The sequence below is a fragment of the Dipodomys spectabilis genome, unplaced genomic scaffold (assembly GCF_019054845.1).
Source record: "Dipodomys spectabilis isolate Male_0828 unplaced genomic scaffold, ASM1905484v1 ptg000076l, whole genome shotgun sequence".
NCBI classification, from domain to species: Eukaryota; Metazoa; Chordata; class Mammalia; order Rodentia; family Heteromyidae; genus Dipodomys; species Dipodomys spectabilis.
Genome location: NW_024870753.1, coordinates 4,143,898 through 4,164,199, shown reverse-complemented (window position 1 = coordinate 4,164,199; position 20,302 = coordinate 4,143,898). Strand labels below are relative to the sequence as shown.

Below are 20,302 nucleotides of genomic sequence, written 5' to 3'. Positions count from 1 at the left end.
GTGAATAAGAAAAGAAGGTATCTGGAAAATGAAGCATGAAGGTCCAACAGTACTTCAAACATCTGTCTTCCGTGTGTGTGTATTTTGTGTGTATTTATGTGCCAGGCAATAGTGTTAAGACTTTGTTGCTAGGAAATGTACATCTTTCATCCAAGAATGTTTACCAAGTTGCCTTTTTCCTAGGACTGACATCTACTCCATTAAGATTGTTTTTCATTCATCATTTGTTGAATACTTACTGGGTGTTACTGATATGCCAGTATGCCTAGTAAATATTCATGAACCACCATTTACACGATGAGCCATCCTTTAAAAGTTTTTACCCTTAAAAGGTACATGTCCACTTTTTTAATATTGCCCTGTCTAAATTTTATTTTGCCAGTTAATTGTAAACTTGGTACCAAAAGTATATCATAGTCAACCAGTTTTGACCTATATTGGTTTAGGACAGAATGGAAGACATTTCATGTGTTCAAAGTCACCAGATTCCGTGTTTTTTTAAGTAGAGTAAGAGATGAGAAGTGTGAGATTGTTCTTTTCTAATACTTCTGTAATTTCCATAATTTTATGCTATTCTCAAAAGATATTCCTAGGAATAGAGTTGACCTGTTTCCATGCTAAACGGTCTGTTGACGATGCAAATAAATAATGCCACGAATATGGGTTTCCCAGGATTAAAAAACGATACTTGTAGTCGTCAATAAAGGACTGTGACAGGAAGGCCCTGACATCTGTAGTGTAACACCATTCGGTAGAACTGTGGAGCCGCTTCCCTCTTCTGCCCTTCTCACCATTGTACCCTCCCTCCACTGCCCTCTGCTTCCCCTGCCCTGGCCGCCAGTCCTCCTCCCACTCATTCACACACATACCAGGCTGTAGAAATTATTTTCCTTGTTAAGTAAAACCACTATACAGCTTCCTATTATTTTGGGGAACATCTGGTTTGTCAATGAAAGCTCTCTGGAGCTTCACAGCCACCACAGAGTGAACAATTCTGAAGAAGCTTTTAACAAAACTTGAAATTTCCTAAACAAAAACAAATTTTTTTTTTTTAAATCAACTTCCCTTCCTGCTGCTCTGTGGCACACAATCTCTTCACTCAAAGGGGAGGTGACATTAAGACATAAGAGAGATTGTTTGATCTTTTTAGCTTTGGTTCTGGTCCTATCTGTCCCTAAGAAATGGAAAGTTAATTAAAACAACACATAGATGGCAAGAAAATTAACAAAGAAACCTGTAGAAATTACATTTGAGTTTAATTTTCCAGCATTTATTTTTTTTGCTTTCAATAGGTCTCAAATAAGTTAGAAAAGGAAAAGAAAGAATACCATCTATATTTAATATGTATTGGCCAGCACAGCCAGACTATGAAATGAAATTGTCAGGGGAATTCCTCGCCTGCCCTGGTGTCTAGATTTAAAGCACCTTCATAACACAAACTGAAGGGAAATTCAATTAAGCAAACCCATTGGCTCCTTATTGACTTTAGTTAAAAAAATAAACTGGGAGAAAGTGTATTAAAATATGTCTATACTGCTTACTATGCTTTCATTTAAGTTTATGACAATCAAAATGGGGGAATTTAAATTCTTCACAATTAAGCTCTGTCTCAGAAAACATTGAGTCTCAGCATTATTCTACTGTATTTTTTTTTTTAATGTACACCCAGTTCTCACACACCCCAAACTGCAGCCTCACAATGAATCTGCATTGTACAGCCAGGAGCACCACACATCAATTGGGGAAGAAAAAGTATTTAAGGTTGTGAATTTAATTTTGTTCTAGGATTTTCATTTTCATTTATGGCACCCGTTGTGTTTGAGACCACGGACTAATTTATGGATTAGTTTTAAACCCCCAGTCTGTCACACTCAGTGAACAATTTGAAGTTGGAGAGAACCCATATGAAAGGATTAGAAGTGCCACAGTGGAGCTTACACATGACTGTTTCAACTAAATATTGCCCAGCTGCCTCTTATGCAGTCTTTTTTTTTTTTTTTTTTTTGCTACTTGGTTAAATGGTTAGTGTCTCTATCCTCACATATTGTCAGAGCTTTTTCATTTTGTAAATACCTTATGCTGCAACATGAAATATGTGGGCTGCTTCATTTATTCAAGGCAGGATTGCATAAACTGTAGGACTGGGAAACTAAGAGAAGTCAGTATTTAGTGAAGTGTGTGTTTTGCAGAAAAATAATGCACAGGCTCTTTCTTGGATACTTGTCTGATTCTGCTCATAAAACAGCTAGAGAGTGACTATTAAGACAGTACATACTGAGTTTGTGGGAACCAGAGATTGGTGTGTGTGTGTGTGTGTGTGTGTGTGTGTGTGTGCGTGCGCGCGCGCGCGCGCGCGCACGCGTGTGCATTGTTGACCATATAAAATAAATTTACAATAAATTTGCTCTCGTTGCAGTTAAACTAAATTGGAGACAATGGCTCAGCTAGGCCTTTTTAATTTTAAACCTAATACTGTTGTAAGTCCAATTTAGCTCTTTGTGAACTATTTTTCACATAGGCCTAGTTCAAAGATTTTTCTTTCAAGGCAGCAAAGAAGTTAGGTTTAAAAAAAAGCCTTTGTGAGAGCAATTAGACATACTCATCTTTCAAGCTGATTCTAGCATTTATCAATTTTTCAATGGAATTGTGTTTTGCCTGTACACTTAGAATGTTATCAAAAAATACAGTGACCCTGCAAATTGATTCAGAGAGGTGAACTTGCCCACCTATGATTCAGACACCCTAATAAATCCTGCCTTGCAAATAAATCCTGCCTTGCAAGCTCACAGTCTGCCCAGAGCGAGGGCATCTGGTTTCTGCATGAAGTCATAATGCAGTTCAAATCCTGTCACCAGGCTCTCCTGTGAGGAGAGAAACGGCACTTGGAAAGAATTCTTCCTTAATTCTTGAGTTGAAACAGCCTCTGTTCAGGTAGCGTACCAGACGCTGTCAGAGAAGAGGGATCTAGCAGTTCCCCAAATTCATCCTCAAACCTAGTCTAAACTCTAGCCAGCTGTGTTTTCCGCTGCTCTCTTCCCCCGTTGCTAATCGTGGACGGCCATTAGCAGCTACAGTAACTGTGTTGTTTGACTTGAACATGTGTTTGCTTACCTGTTTTAGAATGTGTGTGTGTGTGTGTTTTCCTTCTCAGCAACCCCTTTTCCTCCTCTTTTGGGTGCAATTGATGGATTTCCCACCCCCAGTGTGGAGGGAAGCAAGATGTACTAGGATCTTGCCTTCTTGTATTGCTAGTACCCACATAAGAGCCAAAACCTAGCTTCACCTGGTTTAATTTTGTCACCGAGCTGACATAATGTTGTGATGCAGGAAGACAGTAAATTGGGGTCAAACATTATGTTTTGAAGACACTAACCTTGAAGTTTTACTTCATCCCCTTTTGTTGCCTATTAATTATTTACCTCACAAAAACAACGCATATTACAAGTGCTGCCACAAAAATAATGAGCCAAAGTGTTTATTGCTCCCTTCTTTTTTTTATTGCTATTTTGGAAAGAAACCAAATGCCTACCCGTAAAATGTGTGAACATGAATATAAATGTTTCTGTACAAATGTACATTTAATTCTGCCCCCCAAATTTAAAGTGCCTCAAACTAATGCTGGGCATAGATAACTCCATTAAAGAGCTACGTCTCCCATATCAGAAGAATCTGGAATGCTGGTATAGAGTGTTGCTTCATTTGTACAGTTTCCTGTATTATTTTTACTGCTGTTTTATGCACACAGAGTTGACTTGTAAGTAAGTATTGTATTCTTATGTGGTGTATTTTATGTTTATCTTTACTTATTCCAAGATATTCAGCGGTTGGTTATATTAAGCTGCATTGGCCCTTCAGACTTCTGGTTTAATTCTGGCTCCTTTGAAGGGCTCTGACTTCTGATGGTACGCAGTACCGAGGAAAGAATGCTGACTGAGGGGGAACACCAGTGTGAATTCATGTGTCGTATTTACAAATCAGAAGCTCCAGGCTCATTGGACCACCAAAAAAAGTTATATGTGACATTCTGGTACATTTAAACATTGCCTGTGTTGAATCTGAAACTGTCTTTTGGAGTCTCTGGGACTCATGAAAAAACTCTAAATGAGTAGCTACATTATTTAAAATAAATTTAAACATTTTTAAAGGTCAGGTCATCATTTTAACCCATAATCCCACAAGGTCTTTTGAGTCAAGACGCCCGCACAGTCTCAGCACCACCATTCCTTTCTGGCCAAAGGATGGCCAAGTTGATGGGGCAGGTTGGAGATCTGAGGGGCCTGGAAAAGGAGAGTGTGGCCAGCTGGGTTCACACCGAATGAAATTGACTAGGAGAGTGGTGTTAAAATGACTCTGGATAAAAAATGTCAGCATGCATTTCACTTCCCCCATAACCAAGAGTAAAGAGAAAATGCCTTGAGCCCTTAGGAAGAATGTCCTGTGGAAAGGAACCTGTGATAGCAGGCCAGGTAGGGAAGAAGGAGAACACTTGAACAGTTCTCCTAAGTAGAAGAAAGAGACAAACCACCTCTTCTTCCATGGCAAGTGCAGTAGCAATAACACAAAGATGATGGGTCCATCTCCTAATCCAGCTGTGAAAGCAGGATGCTGGCAGCTCACAGCTGCAAATGTGGTTCTCAGCTATAAGCGCATGGATGATTACGTTAGTTTTCAGTGTCACATGATTAGATGTGGCTTTGGGAAGGCTGGGTGGACATGTGTGTCTTCGTGAAAGGCTTCTGCTCTTGAATTGTTACATATTAAGAGCTTCAGAATGGGAGGGGGGACAGAGGGACACTGTCTGAATGAAGAAAGTAATTTGTTGATTCCCATGGTCTGCCAGTTCATTGTACTTCCTAGCTAAACTCCGCCAATGTAATAAAGTGGAGAAGTTGAACTTGTCTATTGCATATTCATCTACAGGCATCTGAGCCTACACTCAGTGCAATTGATCCAGTGATGCCTAATTGGCAGTGGAGAAGCCCATGTGCCCGGGTGGGTTGGGTTAAAACAAAGGCAATGTTTGAATGTATGAATCCATTGTTTAACCAACGTTCCGGCTGAGCTTTTCTGTCGCAGTCCTGAGCCTTGATGCGTTAAGAGCCATCTACCGGCCCCTGAGTTTGCACCGGTGTCTCTCATCACTTTGCATGTTCCCTGACTATTGACTAGCAAATATATGTGTCCTGGCAAGACCCCCAAAAACCAAAGAATTTACTGTTTTCCTTACTGGCTTGCAGCTTTGGGCTCCAGGCATGTCTTAAAACAGTGCTACTCACTTCAAATGCTTTTTGCTTTTCATTTATTATTGCTTGTCACGCGATGTTCTTTGAAAGCTTGCTCATATATTATCTGTTCCATTTTTTTTCCATTTTCCCTTTTTTTGCATGCCGTTCCTCCTGTTTCTTCCCTTCCTCCAATCCTCTGTTCCTGTCTGTAGATACAACGGCGACGACAGAACCAGCAGTTCACGGTTGGTATCACATTACTGTTTATCTACTTTCTCAGCACTGCTGAGAGGCAAGGCAAGCCTGGGAAAAACAGAAATGCAGTCTTCAAGGGAAATCACGTTTGGAGTAGACTGATCTTGTAAATAGACTATATATATATATATTTATTTATTTATTTTTTGTGTAAGGCTGTCGAGTCTTGTCATTTCTGTTGTGAGTTCAACAGCCAATGGTTGCAGTCTAACATGACAGGAGTGGCCACTTTACATAAACCTCCACCAAAGCTTGAAATACATAAAACTTGAAAAGTAATGAATATTTTACTTCAACATCTAGCATCTGAACCAAAGGTTACAGAATGTAGACTCAGGTAAATTTTGAACGACAGATCTCTGTGTCACTTAGTTGGGATTGGGAGTCACAGAGGATGGGAGAGAAGCTGTGATTAGGACGTATTGTGGCTTTATTTTGTCCTCATCACCCTTAGGGTTGACTGCCCTTCCTGTATGCACCTGTAATCTCTACCTGTTCATCTTACGATTATGCTTAACATTGGTCATTCCAAAAGGATCGTACATGAACCAGGACTTTTTAAAAGTCATTGGTATATGGGGGTATCTTGCAGACCAAATGATAAAATGTTGATTTTAAAACTTTAATCAGAAACATGATTAAAAACTTAGTGTACATCACAGACAGGTACATCAAGGAAACATGGTCTCCTTTCCCTCCTATCACCAGTGACGTATGAGATGGGGATAAACCTATTAACTTTTCTGTGTCTTTCCAGTCAGAAAATGAGAATCATGTTCCATCCGTATATTGCTTTATTACTTAGCTCAAATCTAAGCCTGGCAAGATTGTGCTTAGAGACAGATATGTTAGTTTAAAAATGGGCTAAATTGTAATAATTGAATCCAAGGGAATCACTTGGTAAAGGGCCCACTTCAATCACTTTGCCTGTTGTGCGGGGTGGAAATCTGTCATTGAAATGACAAGAACTGATCAGCCAACCTTGTAGGATTAATTCAAGTTTTTGAGTAACATCTCCTGTCTCAGACTGGATTCCTTAAAGAAACCTACATTTGAGAACCTATTGGTTAGAAATCTCTACCCAAAGCCTATTTGAGCTGTCCTCTAAGGTCAAAGTTAGGTATGGAGTGATAGATCCCTTCCACTCCACTCCCACTTCATCCTGTCCTTCCCTGTCATTGGCACAAAGGGAAACATCCATAAAAAATAAGTTAAAGGGTTCAGGTACACTTGACAGTCATGAGAAATCAATTAGGTATAAAACTTCCACTTTCTAAGGTAATGCCCCATAATACTTGCTACATCTCAGGCATTGCACTCCATTAAGCTTAGTTATTTGTATGTTTCACCATTAATTGAGCACCTCCTGGCTTTCATCGATTATTCTCAGAGCTTTAAGGCTATTTTAATGTAGCTTGAGAAATTTTGTTTTATTCTTCTTAAAATACTTTAAATTCTGAGCTTCCTGTAATTAACTCCAGGGTCAAATGTAACCATAAGGTTCTTGAATTCTATGAGATCTTTGAAGAAATATTGATCATTTATCTCCTAAAGCTCCAGAATTCTGTTTTCTTGGTCTCTTCAATAAAATTTAGGTACTTGTATTTTGCAGCTCATCCTTGAAGGCCTAGACAGGGTATTTATTTAGTGTAGGAAATGTGTTCCCTTGGCTGAGAAAAGAGAAATGAACTCGGGGGCTGATTGTGATTCTAGGCTACTATTTTTAATTAGCTCATTCTCTTTAAAGAGAGAAAAAGAGAAAGTGATCTCTTTTTGCAGTATGATTTTTTTTTTTTTAAAGACACAGACTTTCCAACAATCCTTTGAGAGAAAATAGAGATGTAGTGTATGGTAAAAAGCAGCCCCTATCCTGCTAGTTGGGAACGGTATTCAAGCAGCCACTGCTACTTCAGTGAGATGTTATTGACCGGCAGTGCATGAGATACTTGGTAGGAAATAGGCAGAACAACCTTGGTGTATTATGTATCTCTCATAGTTTAAATTGGACTCCTTAACAGCAAAGGAATGGAGAGGTGATCGATAATCTGGGCCGATCCCTGTGTAATGCACTTATAAATGCATTCTTCAACTTGTCCAGAATCCTCATAGCATCTTCACAAAGAGCTCCAACCACTGTTTGCAACAATACACACTCTCGCCCACAGCAAATAGCTCTAATAAAAACCAAAGTAATATCTTAAACTTTTACTTGATGAAAGGGGACGAAATTTTTCAAATCAGTTGTTAGGATAAAAAGATAATAATAGACCGTGGGTGGAAATTACAAGTCACAGGGTCTGATTTCCAATAAGATGACAGTGTAGAACAGATTTTATTCTTTAAAAAAAAAAAAAGGAAGAAAAAAAGAAAAGCCCAACTTCTTTCATACAGCAACCATTTGACTCATATTCATTTTCCGATAACCTTGAGGTGTTCCTTATGGTGATCTGGGCCTAGAGGAATGTTAAGTACTTTGATAACTTAGCAACTTAAATGACAAGACCTATTAGGTCAGCCATCTGTGACCATCTTACCGGTCTAAAAAGTAGTCATTTTGGATTTCCTTCCATATTGCTCTTTCCTTTGATGAAAAGGAAAAGAGACAAAATTAAAGCTTTCCCTTTGAAGACTCATTAAAAAATTTTATTCAAGCTTGTGTTGCTAGAGTATGTATGAAGTTTATATTAGTTGTTTATGTATGTTGACCATTTGTTCCTACCAATATCTGATTGGAATAAGCATGAATCAGAAGGTTAGAAGTGCATGGGCATGATTCAAAACCAAATGGATTTCCTCCAAAAAGAAAACCAAACAAGAATTCACCACAGTATGTTTTTAAGGATCCAGGAGACAGTAAAGATAAATGTGAGTGTAAGAACGAGATGTTTAGACTAGGGTGATACAAGAATCTTTCTTTGAATAAGGATCTTGAGCATTTGTGTTTTTTGGAGCTCATCCTTAAAGGCCTGGACAGGAAGATCCTGTGTTATGTGTGCATGTTGAGCAATGCAAAAACAAAAACAAAAAAAAACAACAACAAAAAAAAACACTGCCAAATCCTGATTTCACATTGTCTGAAGTTTTGATGGCAGAAACGCATGAGCGATGTAACGCACGGTGGTGTCTCCTTATGATTATTGACGTGTGGGTGCGTGTGATGGTTTTTGTTCATTCAAATGTGGGTGCTTCTCTGTGTCTTGTGCCTCGTTCCTTTTTTGCCCTGTTTGTCCATCCCCTCTCCTTTCCCCCACCCTCCTCCCCAACATGAGGGGTCGGGTGACCGCATGACCTGGTCTGGAATAGTGCTTGTGCTTTTGCTGCACTGCAGTCAGCTGGCTTCCTCTGGGTTTGAGGTTCTCGTTTCTTTCTTTCTCTCTCTCTTTATCTCTCTCTCTCATTATTTTCAAGTCTACCTGCCCTCTTGCCTTTTCCACCTTCTAATACAGCAGAGGCTGATGATCTCATGAATTTTCATATCCCAAATGAGTTTTTAAATAGATTTTAATTCAGTCTATCACTGGGAACCCCTCAGAAGAATAATCCTTCACTTTGGGTTTGGGTTTCAACGTGTTGGGCCAGTGCTAGACAGATGCTAATGCCCTACACCACTATCCTTAGGTAATTGCTCCAATGAATCTTCCTTTCCCGGACTATTTTATGAGTAGTGCAGACCATGACAGAACCCTAAAAGCACATGGAATTTCCATCTCCTACTTCATATTCAATTGTGGGGATATTCCAAAGCCCATTTTAAAAAAAAATAGCCAGCAGTGCGCATTATTACAACCGCTATGTCCACCATCTGTGTATGAACCTCTATGTACATCTCTCTGTACGAGTGCATAACAGTGGCATTCAAAGGCTGTCATTCAGTCAAGGGACTCTGCAGACATTGTATGTTCTACCCAAGAACAAAGCTAAAGAGGTTTACGAATGGCTGCAGGACCTGAAGATTGCGTTTCAGCCTTGATATGCAGTTTGGAAACAATGTGCTACTGTTTAACGGCGTGAACCAAATTTCTGCTAATGGGAAGAAGGGAAAAACTCTCCACAAAAGCTGACAAAGCAGGAAGAACAGGATGACTGAGCTTTTAGATTAAAACTACCGGGGGCGTCTGAACTCTTATGGCTGGTGGTGGAAGTAACAGTTTCCATAATATGGCCAAGTGAGCAGATGTATGCTGCTTAGGTAAGAGAGAGACCGTCGCCTATTTTATTTTTTATAATGGGAATGGCACTAGGGACAGCGGGCTAGTGGGTTGTTTGTGTTTCTTAGAGATTTTCATTTGGTTGTTCTTTGTTGAAAATTTCTTTTAAGACAAAAAAGATACCCTCATGAAACGAACCTTTTACGTTTTATTTGGCCTTGAATTTACTTAAAAAATAAGTCTAGGACTTCTAATTGTTTCTATTATTTTGAGGGTTTCCTTCCCTTGGTTTAAAATCATTGAAACTTTGAGAAGCCAACACATGCTGCCAAATGGAAAAAATTAGCCCACAGAAGTACCAAGCAGGCTTAGAGTGTGTCCCAACACATCTCTGCAGGAGAGACAGCCACTGTACACATATTAAATAATCATATTGCACCTTAGCACATCCATCATTGCTCCCTAAAATCCCATTGAGATCAGAAGTAAACTTTGACTTGTTTTGTAAAGTTTATAGAAATTTGTTGAATGCATTTTAATTAGAAGTGGTGAGAAAGATAATACAAAGTTTGAATAGAAGAACCAAGAAGTAATTTCCCATTTATTATTAAATCTTTAAGTTTCCTTTTGAAGAATATTCTCTGCTTCATAAAATGCGTCTTTTGTCTTTTTCTTTGAGAAAATAAGAGGTGTATCATTTTGAACATAAAAGAAAAATATCTAAGCCAAAGCAATTTTAGGAGGGAAATTTTGCTTGTCCTTACTTGTACACCCTGTGCTTCAAGAAACTCTTCCTAATTATATTTATTCAGAAATTATCCAACTATGGCAAAGCGCTATAGATTCATAAAAGACAGTGGCATTGCAAAAGCAAATGTAATCCCACTCGCCTAAATGGCTTCTTACTTCAGAACAGTCTTGAGCAGTAGATTCCAGATGATTTGGTATGTTTTAAAGTTTATGTCATTAAAAATGACACTTTTAGCTTTAATGAGGCATTTATCAACTGTCTGTTGCTTCTGAATGGAAAACTTTGCGTTATCAATGCTACTTCATAAACAGATCTGTCTTTGTTTTTTAATTAGTTTTCTAATGCCCTCCCCAAGGAGACGAGCCTTCAGCAGTAAAGCTGCCTACTTGAAACATCCTTGTTTAATGTGGTTCAGTGGGCACCAAGCACGTATGTAGAATGCTCTGCTATTCGTTGGGCCACGTAGAAGTGCGGGATGAGCCTTCTGAAGGCGGCAAGTTCATAATTAACTATAGAGAAGTACTTTATGTTGCCCATTTATAACAGTTACTCAGACAATTGTATTCATCAGTCTTTATACAGTGGAGAAAGCCAATTAGAAATAAGAATGGTTTCAGCCAATCAGATTTCAGAACAAGTAGATGGCATCCCTTCCTGGTTGCCTCCATAACATATTACATTACTCACCACTTTTCCTGTAGTCACCTAAAATCTATAGTTTGGAAACACCTGTGGACTTGAAAGCCATTCATTTTAATTGGGCACCTGCCCTTGAGTATGGACACCCATGGGCCAGGAGGGTAATTCTCCTTCCTCAGGAGATGATGTGACTGCCCCTTCTTACAGAATCAACCTGGCTCTTGATGTCTGTGTAACTTTTTTTTTTTACAAAGCAATGTACAACATCTAAGCTTTAGGAAACACTTGTGCAGGATTATTTTAATGAATTTGTGTTTTACAAAAAAACAAAACAAAACAGAACAATCAGTACGACATTCCATGTTCCTGGAGCATTTGTCTTGGTTGGCCTTCTTCATTGAGAGTGTACTTTGTGCTTGGCTATAGGAGAAGGAAAAGATGCCAAAATAACAAAACTAGCATCTCTCTCCAAAGACCTTGCAGTTGGATAAGTCCACAGGCATCTCCAAAAGTGACAAATCCATCAGAGTTTGAAGTGGAGATTCAGGTTCCCAGAGCACTCAAGTGGGACTTGGAGTAGAGCCACAAAGAATAAGCAAAGGTCACCTCAATTACCTAACATTTTGTGTTGTTTAATAAACTTCATTAAAGGATCAGCCCATGAGTAGAGCATGAGGAAATGGAAGCCATCTCCTAACTGAGCCTCCCTCTTCACCTCTCATAATTCAAATCAGGGATAACTAAGCGCCATCTCGGCTAGCCAGTGGAGGGGTTGACTTGAGTACAGGAATTTCAAGCCCCTCTACTCGATTACCTCCTGACCTAACTGCTTTTTCAGCTTTGAGGGTTTTATTTTTCAGGAATGCCATTGATGTATGAAATTCTCTTTTTTAAAAAAAAATGATCTTACGAGTAAGATTTTCTGATGAAGGCATAACCTGCAATCTGCAGTTAGCAGATGCTGCGCCATTTTGAAATATGCCATTCACGATCATCCTAAATTGATAACGAACTATGTTTTGTCAGTATTGGCAAAGATTTCAATTTGTAGTGAAACGTGAGATAAAACTTACATCAGTATGTAACATCTAAGTACATTTGTATTTAAGAGATATATCAGAGCATCCACATCTAACAATCAAGCTTTGTTGGTTTTTTTTTTCCTTTTTGCATGCTGCTGTGAATGAGTGATTCTAAACATTCACCTTCATGTTTCATGTGCTTTGGACAGTGGCAACTGAGGAATCTTTCTGCCTTGATCGTGTGTCACTCACAAAATTACATGATTCAAAAAAATGAACTTATGGATTAATACATTCAAGCTATCTTTAAAAAAAATGAAAGATAGCAAGAGATTTGGCTCATGTTTTTTTTTTTTTAATTCATCCTCAGTTCTTAAGTGTTTTTTGTTTATGTCCCTGGAGGAATGAAAAGAAAAACGATTTGTTTTTACTTGTAAGGCCTTACTCAGTTGCCCAATTCCGCAGAAGAACTGGACAGTGAGGACCTCTCAGGTAAGGGCTAGTCATTAGGTAAGGCACTGCAGTGTCTCACCTGCGGGCACTCTGTCCGCTTGTACAAAACCACCACTCGGTTTGCTGACAGATCAATTGGCAAAGTGTGGATTTTGAAACGTAATCAAAGAACCAATTTTTATAGACAACTTTCTTCCTCCCCACTCTCTCACTTAACCTCTCCTCCCTATGGTAGTACAGAAATGACATGTAGTTAATGCAGTAGAGGTCAACTTGTCTGTTGGGATTGTACCAAAGCTACCCCACTGAGAACCGTAAAAGAATAAATATGTCCTGGGTACATAGTGGTTCCAGAGGAAATTTGTTGCCTTACAAAGCAGTTGAAGAACGTTGGATTATGTGACAAGATCTTAAATTCATTGACTGTCTACTTGGATGGAGTAGACTAGCAAAGCCTTGTCATCGGTATCTTAGAAGCAGAAGTAGGGAAGGGCAGGGGGAAAGGAGGGGCAATTGTTTTGTCACACACCACGATGTAAACTAATTATCCACCTCAGACCTTTTTCACAGCACACTGGGCTCCTGCAAAAGTAGGTTTCATGGTTGATTCCAGAATTTAGGTGTTACTAATCCAGAATAAGAAGCATATCCTAAAAAGGAGGGAGTGGGGTGGGGGTGGGGATTTAAAGTGGTCAGAGCTAGACAATTACAGGAGCTCCTGTGATGTGGAGCTGCCAACTCGTTGCAGTTTCTTAAGCATTTGATCACTTCGTAAATCAGTAAGCAAGCCCCCTTCCTCGTCACTGCAGCGGAGAAACCAAGGGATACATGGTGGATGTTTACTCCAGCTACTGGAAAGGAAGGTTCCACATCACCCCTTCACTGCAGCTCTGTTAAAACAGCGTCCTTAACTCTAAACCTGCCCCAGTGAGGAAAACAAGATGGAACTACCCAGTTTTTCAAAATGCCCGCGATTTATTGACAGCTGTGTGCTGCTTTCAGACCTTGGATTTCTTGTTGGTGCCATGTGCCAGCGTGAGCATTGGTGTTAGATTTTTGCAGAGTGGAAGCATTTAGGAGGCCACAGTGGTTTTGGTTCACTGCCGTATGTCTGACCTATAGTGAGCCCCCAGCCTTTATTTGTTAGGTGAAATGAATGGATTTCCAATCCTCAGGAATTTAGATAAATAAATAAAAAGATTAGAAGGATAACCAGCCCGCCAACAGTATTCTGTTTGCTTTTGGCACGTGGTATCTAGAAGTTGCAAAGACGTTGCCCTACTTTTCCTTGAGATTGAGAGTAGGTGAATCCTTCCAGGTTAAATGTAATGCTGGAAGGATGCCATTTCCTGCTTGTGCAGACAGGCTCAATTTTGAGATTGGCCCTAAACAAAACAACTCTTGATTCATTGCCTCTGGCAATTGGATCTTCTTGGGGATCCTGAGAAAGGAGTTCTGGTGCCTCTCTGCATATTAGCCAGCCAAGGATCGTTCCGATAGGCAAAGTCATTTTTCTCCTCTCTAGGACACATTGCTAAATCAGCCATCCACCTGTTCCTCCAGCATCATCCCTTAGGAATATCCCAGGCCTCAGCCTTGCACCCCGTCAGATGTTCCCCACTGCAGTTCTATCAATCACCCAAGTCAGACATTTGTGTTCATAATAATTCCTTTAAATGAGTAATTACATGAGCCCTCCCCCCACTCCCTCCAGGAGCACTGCAGTCATGCCCAGTAGCCGTAAGTCATGTTCAACACTGATGAACTTGCAGGCTGGAGCTGGGCTGCCTTCGCATCTGGTTTGATGAACTAATCAAAAACTGATTAGCACCTTTGTTCAAAGGGGATGCTGATTAATCAATTACTATTGATTGTGAACTTGGCTTCCCTCGGCAGCAAAGAGACATCTGAAGGGAGAAAAAACAGCCAATAAAAATTGAGCAGCTGTCATAGTGTTTAAATTTATTAAAACAAAATACATTATTTTTTATGAAGTTGTCTTGAAATGGGTCACTGAAGGGAAGCATATTGATTGAGGAAGGATGAACTTCTCAAATTTCTGTAGCCTAGAGACTGAATTCAATTATAATACAAGGCAAACAGGTTAACACCCGTCTTAAACAGCCCATCAATAAATTAGAGTAGGTGTTGCACATTTAATGCTAAACTGTAGTAATGAATAATATCATCCATCCCCTGCTTCATGGGGTTGAAATCCCATCCTTTCCATGTTACAGATGAAAGTTACATACATCCAAATGAAGATAATCTGTTCTCTCCCTTCCCTTCCCTTCCTTTCTCCCGTTTGCCAGTGCCACCTCTGCTAATGACAGTTTCACAAGCAGCATATGGCATAGTGTCCTCCACCAGCAAAGCACGTCGCCCATCTGATCCTCTGTAATCTGCATTTAAAAAAATTAATGCTTGCATATACTTCTGTGATACAATTATGGGCAGACCTCATCCAGTTCTCAGTAGAACCCTTTCATTTCTTTTTGGGGTGCTAACCTTATTGATGGTGGATCCACATGAGTTTTGAGTTGTTTTTTATCAATTACATCTGCCGTTTCCAGTTGACAGCTGGTGGTTACTGCCACCCATGTGGAATAGAATAGCTGTAAGCATATTTATTCTTCTATTTTAGTTTAAAACTTAAAAAAAAAAAATCTCCAATTGCATCCCTCCCTTCAGCAATGGAGGGGCCTTTGGGAACTGTCTAGTGGAGCGCAGTGGTAAATAGACAGTGTGCCAGAAAATGGCCCCCAGCAGGGTGAGAGCATTCCATCAGTCTTCTGTCTTTGGAGCAAAGGCACCAATAAGACAGTCCAGAGCTGTTTCCTACTCCTGTTGCCCCACAAATGAGAAAGTGATCTGGAAACCTCCTAGATGTCCTTCACAGGTCTATGAGTGGAGGGCAAATTCTGATACTTACCTGGCCTCGGTCTTAGGAGAAATTAGGAACCTACCCTAGTGTGCTAAATAGATTACAAAGGAATTAAGGGCTTACCTGGAATCTTAATTTAGATAATGGAAGCACTGGAAGAAAGTCTTTGCATCTAGATTCAGTCAGTGTGGGATGTGTGGTCAGCTGGGTAGTGGAATACCCTTCAGGCCTGGCTGATGTTGTTTAAACGTGTATAAGAAACTCAGCAGCTTGAGAATAGTCTTTCCTTACCCCCATTTACAAGTATGGCCCAGACTCAGTAAGTAGGAAACCAATAGTCAAGATAAATAACATAGAAGGCATCAAAAACCATATGAGCCAATCATCGATTTGAGATATGGTTCATGACTTACATTATGCTTTATAGCTCAGACATTTTCTTTATTTGTATTATTAATCTTAATTCAACAAAACCATGTGAGGTGCCTGTACCTGGCTCTAGGCTAGCAGTGAACAGCAGTGAACAAGATCCAAGACCAAAGGGGACCCTGAGCAGCCTTGAACTTCACAGGATAGTCCTGTCCTCCATAGAAACTTTCTGAGAGAGAGAGAGAGGGAGAGGGAGAGAAAAAGACTTGAAGTACAAGTTAGTCTGAAACAGTGAAAAAATGCTATGAGAAAATGCAGGGTGAGTAGGAAGAGGAAGGGCTAGGGCGGAAGTAGAAGCTGATGCGTCGGAAGGGTGGAGTCTCAGGAAAGTCCGATGAAGGCAAAGGTGGTTGGTCTCAGCTTCTCAATGAGGAAACTATTACTTAAGAGACAGTCAGGATTTGAACAAGGCTACTGCTGCCTCTGGAGGAGCTTTGATTCCACATGGTCATCCTTCCGCTGGGAAATCCTCAGCTTGCTTTATCTGTTCTTTGAGCCCTTCTTGTGTATACGCCTAGGGAGAGAAGGGCAGAGTTGGACTTTGTGAAGTCTGTCAGATGCACTGACTGACCTGGAAAGATAGTTTCTGCCATTAACTCAAGTCCTTCCCCTTCAAAGATGGCATACAGGCTAGGCGCCGGTGGCTCACACCTGTAATCCCAACTACGCAGGAGGCTGAGATCTGAAATCTCAGTTCATAGCCAGCCTGGGCAGGAAAGTCTGTGAGACTCTTAATCTCCAAAAGTCCACCAGAAAATCAGAAGTGGCGCTGTGGTTCAAGTGGTAGAGCACTCGCCTTGAGCTGAATTGCTGAGGGACAGCACTCAGGCCCAGAGTGCAAGTCCCACATCCAACCAAAAACAAAACAAAAAGATGGCCTACATTCTGCTGGGAAGTTTTCAGGGCCATTGTCCCAACCACTCTCCTAAATTATGGTATTGGTTTCCCCTTGAAGTGGTCCTAGTAAATGTCATGGGAAAGTCCTGTCTTGGAAAAGGTTAAAACACTTAAACTTCCTTCTTATAAGATTCTAGGCCAGGCATGGTATTGCATGCCTATAATCCCAGCACTCAGGAGGGATGCTAAGGCAAGAGGATCACTTAGGAAACCTAACAAGCCCTGTCTCAAAAACAAGCTATTTGAAGGCGGTAGACTAAAAAACAAAATCTATGGGGTCTTTGCTAGCTGTCAGTTGTTACCCCCTGTAGCACATGACTTTGGACCTCAACCTTATTCTGATCCTTCTCATAATCCAGCGTGCTCCTGTTTCCACCATGGGGAAGAAGGAGACCCTCCCCACCCCCCAAACGGGAACTTTCCCTCTGAACTAAAACGTTGGCAGGCCACAGTGCAAAGTGTGAACTCCAGGTCTACAGGTTGGACACTGCTCCGGGGCGACCCCACCATATTATTCACCCACCCTCCTCACATCCCCACGTGCTGGAGGGCCATGGACGCATCTTTCTGCAGAGATTCTAGTGGAAATGTCTGCTTATAAACACTTCGCAGCTTCTTCAGACATCTACTCTTAGAAGGAAAGCCGGCATCATCCCCAATGCCCTCCTGTTGCTTGAGATAGAAAAGCAAGCACACCGAATCTCTGTCATTGTGAGACAAATGGAGCAGAGACTTAACTGTGGCCTTTGGTCTCCCTGGTTAACACCGAATGCCTTGGGGAGCTTCGCATCCTGTCACATCAAGTCATTCCCATCGAATCAAGTAACTTGAAAGGGATTTTTAAAAAATCCAAATTAAAATACATACACATATTCTCCTTTTTAGCTAATGACGAGTATTTCATATTCTGGCTTCTCAAATGGTGTGCCTGAACCATAATTTCAACCAGATGGCCATGATCTGCCAGGCCTACATTGTCTTGACCACCCTAGAGGACAGCAGGGCCGGTAGATCCACTGGGTGTTGAGTCTCTATAAGTGAAAAGAGCAAGCTTGGTGGCTGCAGCATAGTATTTATTGGGCATTGTGTCTTGGGTGTACAGTGCAGAGGCCCTGGAGAATGGATGATTACTTGGGTCTGATCAGTGATGAGACATGAAGATAGCAGGCTTGGATCTGGGGCTTGCTGAGTCCCTGTGGCATACCAGGTTCTGAGCCAGACAGATAACATCCCTACTCAGCCACACACTGGCCTCTCCAAGATCCTCTGAAGTACATAATTGTGCCCAACATCTCAAGAGCATCTGGAGGCCTGGCCAGAAGCCAGGGGAATGGTGAGGATCACCTGCCCCAGAGCTGATGTCAAACCCAGGGCCCTTTCCCAAAGTCTGTGGGGGAGGGAGATGAGCTCTTAGCCTTTCCCCAGTTTGGACCTGTTCCTAGGCAGTGACCAAGAGTCTCGAGCTGTGGCAACACACAGCCACCGTGTGTGGATGTGTGTAGCGCTTCTCATTTAAATAAGCACATACTGAGCTCCAGAGGATGCCTGCAGTTTTAAGTTGCTCGGCGTGGTCCCTTTGAAACGTTAGCATAGCCACAGTGACATTGCCGGAATTGAGTGCAGCTCATGGCCAGGAGGAGACGCCGGGGACACCATGCAATCTTCATGGTTTTCGTGCCTTCCGTTTATTCCTTCCCTTCCATTTTCTAGGAAGACAGAAAGGAAAGGTTATGCCGCATAAAGGCTACTATGCTCCAATATATATTAACATCTTAATGGGAAAGCTGTGCATGTACTGTATACATTTACTACTCTGACAAGAGGGAATTAAATGTCAGAAGGATTTGCAGCATCTATAATTGAATTGGTGCTGAGAAAAGCAAATCTTAAAGAAGAATAACATATTAGGATTAGCAAATAATGTGGCATTTTGTCAGCACGTGCCATTCAGTTTGTTCCCCTTCAGTAATAAAGTTGTGCTTTTAAAAATACACTTATTCTTGTTGCCATAGACGAGAGTCACAATAGCTGGTGAAAATGAGTAGCTACGTTTTGGGGTTTGTTTTTTTCCAGGTGTGCGTGTGTGTGTGTGTGTGTGTGTGTGTGAGAGAGAGAGAGAGAGAGAGAGAGAGATTTGGGTTTTTGTTGTTTAGGTTTTTTGAAGTCTGATTTTGTTTTTGCTTGAGATTTGGAAACTCCACTGCCAGGCCTTTTCTTTCTTCCTAGTAAGAAGTAGCAAGTGACATCATTCGTAGTCATTAAGCCTTTTCTGAGATACACCAATCCCTCAGCCCTACGAAGCTGGAGGCAGCACTGCCATTATAAACACCAGTTCTAAGAGATTTTAATTAAACAGACTTGTCCAGCAAGACCTCAGCTGAACCAAGCGACAGAACCGTTGGAAAAAGCCAACCATTGTGACTTTTTCTCCAGTCATCTGTGGCTAGGGGGAGGTGGAGGATCTGAGTGGTCCAATAAATAGGGGCAGGAGGACTAGAATCTTCCATGTTCTAAATATGACCTCTGAGCGCCAGTTAAGTACACGCAGGAGGAGGTGGAACCTGCCCCAAGCTTGCTAAACCTACCTTAGAGCCTGTGCTAGGGGAGCTGGAGGTACATATTGTATTGATAGTACCATATAACCCCACCTCATAGGCAGACTATTTGGTGTTCTTCGGGCCAGAGGATGACCTTGGGCTCTGCAGCCCCAGGCTTCAGGGTGTGCGGGCTGCAGTCATGGGTTCTGCTTACCGAGACCCTCTACCAAAATCCCTCCTTGCCAGGATCTTGTTGAGAAGATACTAGCCATTCCCTGCTGCTGGTCCACGGATCCCTGCTTTGGCAACTGAGCCTTCTAGGCTTATCAAAGATCCACAATTATGGCATTCACTTGGCAGTTCGTGTTACACATCCCATGCCAGGTGGTAATGTAGCTATAGAAACCGGGCTCCCTCGTGGAACCCTGATTAGCACAGGCGGCATTGCTGCTGGAGTTGGGCATTAAAGATGACTCTGGCAAGTGGTTGAAGTAGAGAAAGGAGTCCCAGGAGGGGGGGGGAGACCCTGCAGGTTTGGGGGGGAGGTCTGGTTCCCACAGAATCACCAGACCCCCTCCCCCCCCCAGGGAAGAGAACTGCTGCCGACAGAACTTTCCCGATTCCTGTGCAGAGGGTGGATTGGAGGAGGTTGCTGGCCCAAAGTGCATTAGACTGGGCAGTTTGGGGCATCCCCCTTGGGAATTAATTGTAGAGTTTTTTTCCTTTTTCTTTCTGTTCTGCAATTCCTAAGATGTAAAGCCTTGCCCAAGGTGGTTCAAACTCTGACCCAAACATTTAGTACCCAGCTTAACATTCTGCAAGCAGCTCATAAACTCTTCACCTGCAGCCAAGTTTCAGCTTTTTGCCAAAAAAAAAGCCAACTCCCGAATGCTAAACAGTGGGTGGTAGATCTGTGACTCAGAGTTCTGTAGAAGTGACTACTGGACAGGACAGACAGACAGACAGGGAGGGGACAGCAACAACTCAGAGTTGGGGAAACCTCCCAGAATTTTTTGCATTCTTTTCCCAAGTCAGCAACCCCTTGGCCTGATTAGCTCAAAG

General features: G+C 41.4%; 1 protein-coding gene across 2 annotated transcripts in view; it reads left to right on the top strand.

Moving 5' to 3' along the window:
• Cadm1 (cell adhesion molecule 1) overlaps positions 1-20,302 on the top strand; it is a 319,570-nt gene that overhangs the window by 290,178 nt on the left and 9,090 nt on the right. Inside the window, exon 9 of one of the 2 annotated variants that reach the window (XM_042682875.1) lies at positions 5,438-5,470. The exons of the other annotated variant lie outside the window; for it this stretch is intronic. Coding sequence (XP_042538809.1) covers positions 5,438-5,470 — 33 coding nt within the window. The remainder of the gene's footprint in view (positions 1-5,437; positions 5,471-20,302) is intronic. 2 annotated transcript variants of the gene reach the window in all.